General features: G+C 34.5%; 2 protein-coding genes across 2 annotated transcripts; one reads left to right on the forward strand and one right to left on the reverse strand.

The window, feature by feature from the left end:
- The first annotated feature begins 2,733 nt into the window (after nt 1–2,733).
- On the forward strand, nt 2,734–7,164 carry LOC108333557 (phosphatidylinositol 4-phosphate 5-kinase 6). The gene is made up of 7 exons (XM_017569021.2): nt 2,734–4,108; nt 4,255–4,422; nt 4,779–4,944; nt 5,255–5,371; nt 5,454–5,647; nt 5,950–6,144; nt 6,548–7,164. Exons 1-7 carry the CDS (start codon nt 2,991–2,993, stop codon nt 6,831–6,833), a joined length of 2,244 nt encoding a protein of 747 aa, XP_017424510.1. The 5' UTR covers nt 2,734–2,990; the 3' UTR covers nt 6,834–7,164.
- Nucleotides 7,165–8,337: 1,173 nt separating this feature from the next.
- On the reverse strand, nt 8,338–11,253 carry LOC108333292 (protein LATERAL ROOT PRIMORDIUM 1). Its single transcript, XM_017568695.2, has 3 exons — nt 10,322–11,253; nt 9,728–10,061; nt 8,338–8,510 (listed from the first exon to the last, which is right to left on the reverse strand). The coding sequence occupies exons 1-2, from the start codon at nt 11,007–11,009 to the stop codon at nt 9,763–9,765; spliced, it is 987 nt and encodes a 328-aa protein (XP_017424184.1). The 5' UTR covers nt 11,010–11,253; the 3' UTR covers nt 8,338–8,510; nt 9,728–9,762.

The following is an 11,253-nucleotide window of genomic DNA, read 5'->3' on the forward strand; positions in this document are numbered from 1 at the left end:
CGACTCTATGCTGGAACCAATCGATACAGACACTTCAAGATATTCCAATAAAAATACTTAGAAGAATTCTCATGAAGAAACCGAACGCTTATGAATATTTAACTTATTTGATTTTACATCAAGAAATCCTAATGCCAGTAAATGACTGAGCACGGTAGATAAGAAAATTCTATTGAAGATAGACGAACGTTATTTTTCATCAAGATAGATTATATAAGGAAACGAGTACGAGCGCTTGGTGTAAGACCGATCACTACTAAACTTATAATGAAAGGTTTGGTAAATATATTAAGCTACTATTGAAGTGGTGTTTACGAACAACAATAATATACAATTACATATATATATATATATATATATATATATATATATATATATATATATATATATATATATATATATATATATATATATATATTGGATTTATCACAGGATACCCAGATACAACTGTGCTTGGCCGAACGCTCAAGCATAGTATTACCACCCAAGGACGCTCGTCCTCAACTAGGATTCTCTCCAAATGAAAGAATCCCGTTTCAACTAGGTTCTCCAGAAAAACCGAACGGTCAATGACCGTTCAGTAACGAACGTACACTTTTATATGAGAAATTTCATACCAGACTCATTTATTTTCAAACTCATTTCTTAACATATAGTTCCATAACTTTATTCATTTTTATCATAATCATCTTCCATACTTCATACAATTCATATCATATAAGTCTCATATTTTTCATACATCAGACATGGCAACCATCATATATCATATAGTCAAATATCACAATAATCATACTTCACTTTAATTTAGTAACTCAACGAACGTTCATTCAATCCAATCACATCAGTCATTATGTATCAAAATCATTCAATCAACTAAACGAACGTTCAAACATTTCAACAGCATACAAATTAAATTAAATAAGCTTCCCTTACCTGGATACGCAATTGGACGTCCTAAGAGTAGGTTTTTGGTTCGCCCGACTACAATCTTTCTACCCTCAACGATCACTTAACTCTTCCAACTAAACCAAACAACATGAAAATCAAAATAACTTAGACTATACCCCTGCATGCAACCAGAACTTGGTTTTGCATGTAACAAAAGACGAACGACCCAGGGCAGATACACTTACCCGCTCAAACTTGAAACTTGTTCAGTTCAAGAGGAGGCTTGGGACGCCGGGAATGCTCCTACGGTGCCTGAACGGTGATCGGAGCAGAGAAAAGGTGAGTTACAGTAGAGAGAAGGGAGAGTTTTCTAGAGAGAAGAAGGAGAAAATGAAAGATCAGATTTTTGGAAAGAGGGTGCATGCAGAGGAGAGTGAAACGGAAGTTTCTGAAACAATCATTTTCTTCCCACGTCGAAATAACCATTCGCTCTCCTGCCGACACCTGCCTTCCACTATCTGATTTCAGAATCCTAAAAACTTGACACCTAGCGTTTGCCATCTGAGTGTCGCACCTCTCTCTTGACACGTGAATTCCACTAAGCGAGACGTGCTTGGATTTTACTGGACACATACATACACTAATATAATTAGAAACATTATAAATGTTGAGTGAATTCATATTATCTTTTATCTTATGTTCAATACTCTATGGCAATTATCTTCAATACTTAAAATTGAGTTCGTACGTACCTACTATTTTTTGTTTATTTTAGTTTTTACTATATATTGAGCATTCACCGACCAATTTGAAAATACTTCATTAAGCAAGACGCTTTAAGGAAACAAAGATTATAGATAGAGAACTACTTTTGGTTTTCATTAAATGATACTTTCTTCTATATTCTATATTCAAATATATTGTGCATACAATAAGGGTTCAAAAAACCAACTCAATTAAATAGTATTGAAATATTTATACTTTATGAAAAGGTACATTTATTTTAAATTGTGTATAAAATGTTGAATTTATATACTGTTAAGCAAACTTTGATTGTAGACAATGAAATTTTTTTTAGTTGGTTGAAATTTTAATTTATTTTAGAAAACACTTTTTTTTTACTATGTAAGCCCAATTAAATAATTTTAGTTAAATCAAATAAACAATTATATTGTTTTAAAAAACATGACTATCTACCCACATGTTTCATGATTTCTCTTATTTTATTTAAAAATAACGTATTAACTAAAGTTGAATTAAGAATTATGAAACTCGAATATTTAAAATATGAAAAATAAATATTTTTAAATAAAAGATTGAATGATTTAATCATAATCTTTCTGAAGATTTTTTTAAAATGACATTCATACTCTTTCTCACCCAACATGATAAATCTCATTCATGATGCATGTGACTGGGTTGACGTTGTTGTTGGCTTTAAGAGCCATGAAGAACTCACGCAAATGCCAAAACCAGTAGCCATTCTCATTCTATCAAACTAACGGTTTAAGAGAAGAAACATGTCTGCGATTAAAACAAATGACTCTATAATTAGGACCAAACCAAAATCGCATATTTACCACCACCTTTTCTCTGCTTCCTTGTAATTGTCTGGTCTCCTAGTACTTTTCGGAACGTTAATCACAGAACCATGAGTTGAATCCCTTTGGTCCAATTCTAAATCAACAAAAAAAAAATAAGGGAAAAAAAAAGGAGAGAGAAATTGCGCAAGAACAAGTAAGAAAAAAGACCAGTCTTCCAACCAACCTTTTGATTTCCTCGTCAATCCAACAGCATTGTCGTTTCTTTCAATATCTGAAGACAACCCATTTTACACGACCACATAAATAACATAGAGCCAAAAAAGCACAAAAAGTTTTTTCATTTTTTTCTGTTTTGGGTTTATTTTCACAATTTGATTGATTCCCCCATTGTGTTATTCTGTTCTGGGGTTGGTGCAGAAATGTTTTCTGCCACATTCCATTCATTAAAGATTTTGTTTTTAATCGAGGGGCATTTGGGTTGCTGGCATTGATGGATGAAGGAGAATAGAGGTAAGGGTGTGTGAGGGAGGGTGTATCAAAGTGGATTCCTTAAAGAGAATGAGCAAAGAGATCAACAAAGCCTGGGAAGCAACAATTCGCAAATCGAGTGGTACGAAGAAAAGGGCAAGCAGCATCTTCTCACAAATGTCTGTGGCCCATGTGGATGACGATGTGTCGTCGGAGGTGTGTCAGGTTGAGAAGATTCTCCCCAACGGTGACTTCTACACAGGCCAATGGCTGGAGAAGTTCCCCCATGGCCAAGGAAAGTACCTTTGGACAGATGGGTGCATGTATTTCGGTGAATGGATCACGGGAAGCACCATGGGAAAGGGGAGGTTTAGCTGGCCTAGTGGTGCTACCTATGAGGGTGAATTCAAGAGTGGTTACATGGATGGGAAAGGCACTTATATTGGTGCTTCCGGGGACACCTATAAGGGGTCTTGGGTGATGAACTTGAAGCAGGGACAGGGGACTGAGAGCTATCCCAATGGAGATTTCTATGATGGGGAGTGGAAGAAGGGGTTGCAGAATGGGCAAGGAAGGTACCAGTGGAAGAATGGGAACCAGTACATTGGGCAGTGGAAGAATGGGGTGTTCAGTGGGAATGGCACCATGATGTGGAACAATGGGAATAGGTATGATGGGGCTTGGGAGGAAGGTTTGCCTAAGGGAAATGGCACATTCAGGTGGAGTGACGGGAGTTTCTATGTTGGGGTTTGGAGTCAAGACGCAGAGGAACAGAGTGGGACTTATTATCCTTCTGAATCTTCTTCTGAAAGTCCTATGGATTGGGATCCTCAGAATCTTTACACAGTGGAGCTGAGTGATTGCCATATTTGTCCTTGTGAGAAAGTGGCAATTTACCCTTCACAGAAAACATTGAGTGGGTGTGGTGGAGAGGATGATAATAGGCCACTGTTTAAGAAGAGAACTGATGGGAGTGGGAGGCCAAGGTGGACTTCAGAGGATGGGAGGATCAGTAGCTACAGTAATGATGGGAATGGTGGTTTAGATGTAGGTAGAAAATCTGGATTTAGTGCCCTGGAAGCTCGTTCCATTTCTACTAGAACCAGTTTTACGAGGTTGAGAATAAAGAATCCCAAGAGACAAGGAGAGACCATATCCAAAGGGCACAAGAATTATGAGCTTATGTTGAATCTGCAGCTAGGTATCAGGTACTACTGATCATGGAATTTAGTATTACTTTAAAATGTCAACATTAGTTGAGTTAAATGATGTCTTAGAATGGTGTGGCATTCTAACAGAAAATTTCCTTCTAATTTTTGCTACTCCACTGTTAACTTATTGTGCCATAGCACAGACATTCTGTTGGAAGACCTGCTCCAACTCCATCGCTTGATTTGAAGTCTTCTGCTTTTGATCCCAAAGAAAAAGTATGGACAAGATTTCCAACGGAAGGATCCAAGCACACACCACCTCACCCGTCTAGTGAATTTAGATGGAAAGACTACTGCCCGGTTGTGTTCAGGTAGACACCATGGCCTAAGTAATCTTGTTTTTTCATTTCAGCAAACTTTGGTCTTGGTTAGGTGTACCATGTTTTGTAACAGAATCTTCTTCTATGTGCTAACTTGTTGAGAGTGCCCTTGAAAATTTATAACCTTCCTTTTGAGTCACAAAGAGGAAGGTGATATGCTCTGAGTAAGTTTTTTTTCTCTCTAGAAAGTGGCACTGGAAAAACCATTTTGATATCTCTCTAGGAAGAACAAAGGATGTTAGGAATTTCCATGTTCATTTCATGGTTGCTGTTATAATTGTTTCATAATCTTTTGTATAAACTAATAGTCTATATTATATTCAAACTGATTGCATTTATATTTCTAGGGCTCTCAGAAAATTGTTCAAAGTTGATCCGGCTGATTATATGATTTCAATATGTGGGAATGATGCCCTTCGAGAGCTCTCATCCCCTGGGAAAAGTGGAAGCTTTTTCTATTTGACAAACGATGATCGTTACATGATAAAGACCATGAAAAAAGCTGAAGTAAAGGTGAGTTCCCTATTATTTTGTTGGATACAATATGCTAAGGCATTAGTTTATGTATAGTTACATACATATACATATATATATATATACATATATATATATATATATATATTCTCTTAATCTCATAATTAGATAGTTTTACACGTAACCTCAGTTCTAAGTCCAGTAGTCTAGTGGATCTATGCATTACAAAAGAACAACAGTTACTATGTCAAGAAAATTATAAGTTTGGCAAAGATATGTATTACTCCACTTAGGCATGATGCTTGCCAATCAATGTTTGCTTAATCCTATGTTTATTACATGATTGCAGGTTTTTCTGAGAATGCTCCCTGCTTATTACAAACATGTTCGATCTTTTGAGAACACTCTAGTTACCAAGTTCTATGGCCTCCACTGTGTTAAACTAACAGGGACTTCACAGAAGAAGGTAGTACACTAGTACAGAGGTGTGTATAAACTGTGTTTTGGTATTGAAAGCTTTTAGATAATTACACTTCCGACTATTTCAGGTTCGCTTTGTCATCATGGGAAACCTGTTCTGTTCTCAATATGCCATCCACAGGCGCTTTGACCTAAAAGGTTCAACCTTTGGTCGCACCACTGACAAACCCGAATCAGAAATAGAACCTACAACAACACTCAAGGACCTTGACCTAAATTTTATATTCCGGTTACAGAAGTCTTGGTTCCAAGAATTCTGCAGGTGAAAAACCCATGCTTATTGCTTCTTTTCCCACTATTTTTTGCCTATGCAAGGATTTGTTTCATTAAAGCACATTCTATTAGCTGATATGACAATTTCAGTTCAAAGATACAAGCTTTACACCAGCAATCTGAAAGATATGAAACTTTCACTGATAAGGTTGCATAGCTGGTTGATAATTGTCTGCATTCTACAACATTATGTGATATGATTGACGCACTGGAATGCGGTTTCTGTGATTTGACATTGATGTTATGCAGTATTTGGAAGTTGGTTACATTTCTCAATATGATGTTATGCAGGCAAGTGGATAGGGACTGTGACTTTCTTGAGCAGGAGAGGATTATGGATTACAGTATGTTGGTTGGTCTTCACTTTAAGGAAACAACATCTGCTGGCACTGTTGCACCTACACGTATCAGTTTAGACAGTGCAGAAGATGGAAGGCCCGGTCTCTCTGGAGTTGATGCTGATAATCTTTCAGTAGATCCTAGCCGGTATGTTGTCCCTAACTTCATCTTTGCAGAAGTTTCATTTGATATCGGTTAGAGATAAAGGCAATTCACAGTATATAAATAGATGTAAGTTTCATCTTACAAACCGGTTTTATGAAATTAAGTTAGACTTAAAGTCTGATTCTTAGTAATATCAACTTTAGTTTCGACTGAAACAAGCACAACAAGCTTAAGTTTTCAGTTATTGAACTGACCCTGAGGACCTGTTTGGACAAAGTTCTTAGTAAGCACTTATAGGAGGAAAGAATAAGAACAGAAAGTGCATTAACCTTTTTCTATAAGTTAATTTGTGTAAACTTTCTGATTTAGTTTGTCTAAATTTTGCAGTTTGATGGTGTTCAGTTAGGAAGTGTTTTTTTCATTTAGAGTGTGTTTTATGTTTCAGGTGGATTCAATTAGGAATAAATATGCCAGCAAGGGCTGAAATGACTGTGAGAAAAAGCACGAGTGAGACTCCTCAGCTGGTTGGAGAACCAACTGGAGAGTGTCATGACATCATAATCTTTTTTGGTATCATAGATATATTGCAAGACTATGATATCAGTAAAAAGCTAGAACATGCTTACAAATCGTTCCAGTATGATCCAACATCAATCTCTGCTGTTGATCCAAGGCAATACTCAAAACGCTTTCGTGATTTCATCTTCAGAATTTTTGTAGATGACACTTGAAGGTGAGATTTTGATGCTAAAAATTCATCTTTCAACAGGTGCCCATCAATGTATAGTTACAAGGAAATCACAAAGTTCTAACAATCACATTCATACTCATACATAGTTTAGCAATCACACACTTATTGGAGGCTATTTTGTGATCACAGAGACATATACATTTTCTAAAACTTCTGCATTTTCTAGTTCATCATTATTCTCTCCTTCATTTAGTAAATTTTACTTTATCTATAGGCACAACAAATGTATACTTTAGTGTAGATCAAATGTTGTTAAAGTTAATCAAAGCCTTTATCTTTTCAATTGTAAATGAATCAGTAAAAACTGGTACACAAGATTGAAGATTATTCTTTTCTGCATGCATTATTTTGTCCCCAAATAAGACCTGGAATTCGGCACTGGATAAATTGTACATTCAGAGGATGAAAATTATAGTTTTTTGTGTACAAAAGTAAATGGAAATCTTCTTGGTATGGTTTTGTGTTATCTTCTACTAACATCGTTTCGCACAAATTAAAATAAAGTTGAAAAAAATTAACGAAGTTATTAGAGCTGTAAATAAAATAATTTATGAAAACTCTAATTATATTTATCACACAAAATTATATATTTATGTTTAATATACATTAAACTTTATTTGAGTTTTACTTTTTTTTATGAAGATATAAATCTATTAAATTAATGAATTTATCGCACACTTTTTTTGATAATTATAAATTAATAACAATAATAATAATTAAATTTATTTAATTGAGTTATTTCGTAACATAAATCATAAGATATTAAGATTTTTATTTTGATAAATTCAGATTTTAAAAAATACTACTACCCACTGCATATAAAATTGTAAATAGTATAAAATAATAATGTAATTATCGTTACAGCGTCTTCCTGGATTAACTTGGAAAATTATAAATGAATAACAAATATAAAAAATAATGGAATTGAAATCGAAGAATAAATTAATGATAATAATAGTAATTCAAATAATGGTAAGCGTATTTTATTGAACTAATAGGAAATCTTCAATTTAATTTGAAATGACGTTAATTCGCTTAAAACTTAACAATATAACATAATTAAAACTAATAACTTCAAAATGATTAAACTTATCATTATTTTTTAAAATAGTTTTATAATGAATGCATTTAACTGTAGATACTAAAAAATAGTAATCATGGTATTATATTTCCTATGAAAAGTGACTTTTAACTGATTGTTTAAATTTTGACTTAATTGTTAATATTATTACTTAATTGTCCTCTTTTCATGATTTTTACCTCTTAAACTTATTATTTTAGACATTTTATCATCACAGTTTCAATTTTTACATAAATGTTTGAAAAAGGTGGGATTGTGAAATCTTGATACGTCCCATTAAAATTGAGATAAGGTAAAATATAAGAAATAAATTTTAAATTTAATTTAACTTTATAAAATCAAAACATGAAATTTTTTTATTAATCTATTATAAATTTGTATTGCTTTTAATCCACGTAAATTCTTTGTCATAAAACTTTAAATAAAAATATGAAAACCTGAATTAAAATTCCTCAGCAACAATGTCCCTAATCTGGTACACCAAATTTGGAAGATAAATTTACATAATTAAGACCTTTTCCCAGAAAATTAGCAAAATCAACTTCCTTTTCTCTCATCAAACTCATCCATCATCACCTGTTATTCATAAACAAGGTTCCAATGTTGTTAGTACCCACTAAAACATAGTTTCTATAAGGGTAAAACAGTACAATTTAAAAAATAAAATTGTATTTTGGATAATTATTAGGTCAAGGAAAAGTATCAGATAGATTTGTATCAAAAATCATAAACAAATTTATATAAAACATCAAATCACTACTTTTAATCCAAATTTTTTAAATTATTCACTGATAATTATTTTTTATATAAGTGATGAAGCATGCAACTTTAGGATGTAAGGGTGGAAATGCAACAAAGATGGCAACGTGGAAATGCAACAGACAGTCTGATAAGATAATGGACATTGAGAAGTGCACCATAAGTGCTTTTTTCTAGCTTCCTTTTGGTTTCCGAAACTCACAATTTTCCAAAAGTGATTCTCTCTCTTAATTCCTTCTCTGTTCACCCTTCAATTACAAACTACAACATATGTTCTTGTCAAAAAAATTATTAAAGAGACATTTTTCTTATAATACAAAAGAAAAATATGTTTTAACAATTCTTTTTCAACAACTTTTTTATAATGTAAACCGTGGTTTGTGATTGGTTGATTTCAAATATTTTAATGAAAATAAATTTATACATACCAATAAAATAATAACTGTCAAAAGTTATTAAAATTAATTGCTAAAATATAGGATCCAATACAAAATATAAACAATTTCTATATATCAGTCAACAATAATTGTGTCACTACACTTTCACTTGCATATTTCTAATGCAAACCTAAAATGCAAACTCTTCTTCTACTCTTTCAACTCATTCGTTCTAGGGTGATGATAAAAATCCTAACCAATTTATAATAGATAAGCTATTAGAAACTTCGTTAAACAAAATGAGTTAGATTTAAAATCGATTTTAATAATTATATCTCTTTGTCTTGTGTTATCAGTAATGGTATTCATATGATTTTTTTTTTTCATTTAACAGGAAAAAAAAATGAAAAAGGAAAAAAAATGTAGCAATGTAGCAGATCAATACCATATGACAGATTTGAAAATGTGTAACCAGAATCAGGCCTTTTCCGTGTAACTTAAACTCAGATGTGATGTAACAATGTAAGATTTGGTAATAAGACAAGGTTTTTGTGTGTTTGATAATTTGAATGTTTCAGAAGCATTGAGTTATTGTTTTTGAATGTTTGAGAAACATTGAGTTATTGTTTTTGAATTAAAGAGGGTCTAATTTGGTACCTCTGAAGAAGAATGAGCCAAGTTGCTAACAATGTTCAGGTGGCAGAAGCAGGGTATGCATTGTTATTTGGAAGTCCAATTGCAGAAGAACATTCTCTGGTCTTGCCACTGCAATTGTTTCCCAGCTGCAGTTCCGAAACACAAGGCACTGCATTTGCAATTTTCCCATCAACTCCATGGTCATAGAGAAACCCTTTGAAGACATGGCCACTGATGTGCACCGTTGCCAAGTAGGCAAACTCATCTTCACCATTCCCAATGGCAGAGACTCTGTGACACTTGAACACTGCAGGTGCACGAACATGACCAGGTAAAGACTGTTTGAAGCTAGCATCTGCAATTCCAGAGAATCATTTCAACCCCATAATGCCTCAAATTCATCTTAAACTTCAATTTATCATACCAGATTCTTCCATCCAACAACTCTCATCTAATCACTTCTAAAAACCACAAAAATTATGGCATACAAGTTACACCGATCAAATCACACCAAAATTTACTACTTGATACCATTTAACTATGAAAAATAAAAACTAACAGTTGTTCTTAATTTCTTTGATGAGTGAAAGAACATGAAAGTGAAAGGGAAAGCACCTTGGTGAGAAGAGATTGTGGCTAAGCTTTTAGGTGTTGTAGCATTGGAGTTGGAGCTGTGAGAAGTGGCAGTGGCATTTTGTGAGGACCCCACTATAGCTCTTGGCCTCTTACTGCCACCACCAACGCCTCCGGCGGGAGCCACCACCATTTCCCGCTCCCGGCGGCGAATTGAAGGGACCCACGTGCTCTTCACATGAGTGCTGCAATCGTATCCGCGTCCCTTGCAACAAGTCCTGCATCTTCTAAAGATGCAATCTTTTTTGGCCCTGTTGCCACAATCTTGACACACTCGGAAGTCAGGTCCATAAATTCCATTTTCTTCGCTCTCCATCATACCCTTATGGTGATGATGTCTCTCGTCATCCTCCTCATCATCATCATCCATGTTGATCACACCCTTCTTCGGAGGATTCACTTCTGGGCACATCTTGAGGTTCCAATAGTTGGTGGTGGTGGTGGTGTTGCCACCAGCAGCAGCACCACAGTCTTGAATCTCATTGGTTTGGTGAGGGTGTGGCACACAGGGTGTGGCAGTGAGGAGAGGGAAAATGCCAAAGCCAACACTGAGAGCGGCTGAAGAAGGAAGAGGAAGGTTGGGAGTTTGGTTTTCTGAGATGGGTTGGCCTTGGTGCAGGGAAGGTGTTTGAGCTATGAGCACTAGGTCTCTAAGGCCTAACATGCTCATTGGAACAAACAAGTCACAAGCTCTGAGATTGAGGTTCTGGTTCTTGGAAAAAGGGTATGTTTCAAAGTTCTGAGATCTTTATCTTATGGAGCTAGCTGGTGTTGATGAAGAAAGTATATATGGAGATCTTATCTTATTATATGGAGAGAATTGAATTGCAACACAGAACATGAGTTTCCATTCTTTTGATGCAAATGTTATACATGGTTTGAATTTTAAAAAGCAAAGATAGGGAAGAAATAAT

The sequence above is a fragment of the Vigna angularis genome, chromosome 11 (assembly GCF_016808095.1).
Source record: "Vigna angularis cultivar LongXiaoDou No.4 chromosome 11, ASM1680809v1, whole genome shotgun sequence".
Taxonomy (NCBI): domain Eukaryota; kingdom Viridiplantae; phylum Streptophyta; class Magnoliopsida; order Fabales; family Fabaceae; genus Vigna; species Vigna angularis.

What these genes read in the sequence shown, in the direction of transcription:
- LOC108333557 (XM_017569021.2), top strand. Translation starts at nt 2,991, where the DNA reads ATGAGCAAAGAGATCAACAAAGCCTGGGAAGCAACAATTCGCAAATCG. An exon ending in CAGGGACTTCACAGAAGAAG is followed by an intron (nt 5,372 to 5,453) that starts GTAGTACACTAG and finishes CGACTATTTCAG; the next exon opens with GTTCGCTTTGTCATCATGGG. An exon ending in TGGTTCCAAGAATTCTGCAG is followed by an intron (nt 5,648 to 5,949) that starts GTGAAAAACCCA and finishes GATGTTATGCAG; the next exon opens with GCAAGTGGATAGGGACTGTG.
- LOC108333292 (XM_017568695.2), bottom strand. Translation starts at nt 11,009, where the DNA reads ATGAGCATGTTAGGCCTTAGAGACCTAGTGCTCATAGCTCAAACACCT. An exon ending in CACAATCTCTTCTCACCAAG is followed by an intron (nt 10,062 to 10,321) that starts GTGCTTTCCCTT and finishes CTGGAATTGCAG; the next exon opens with ATGCTAGCTTCAAACAGTCT.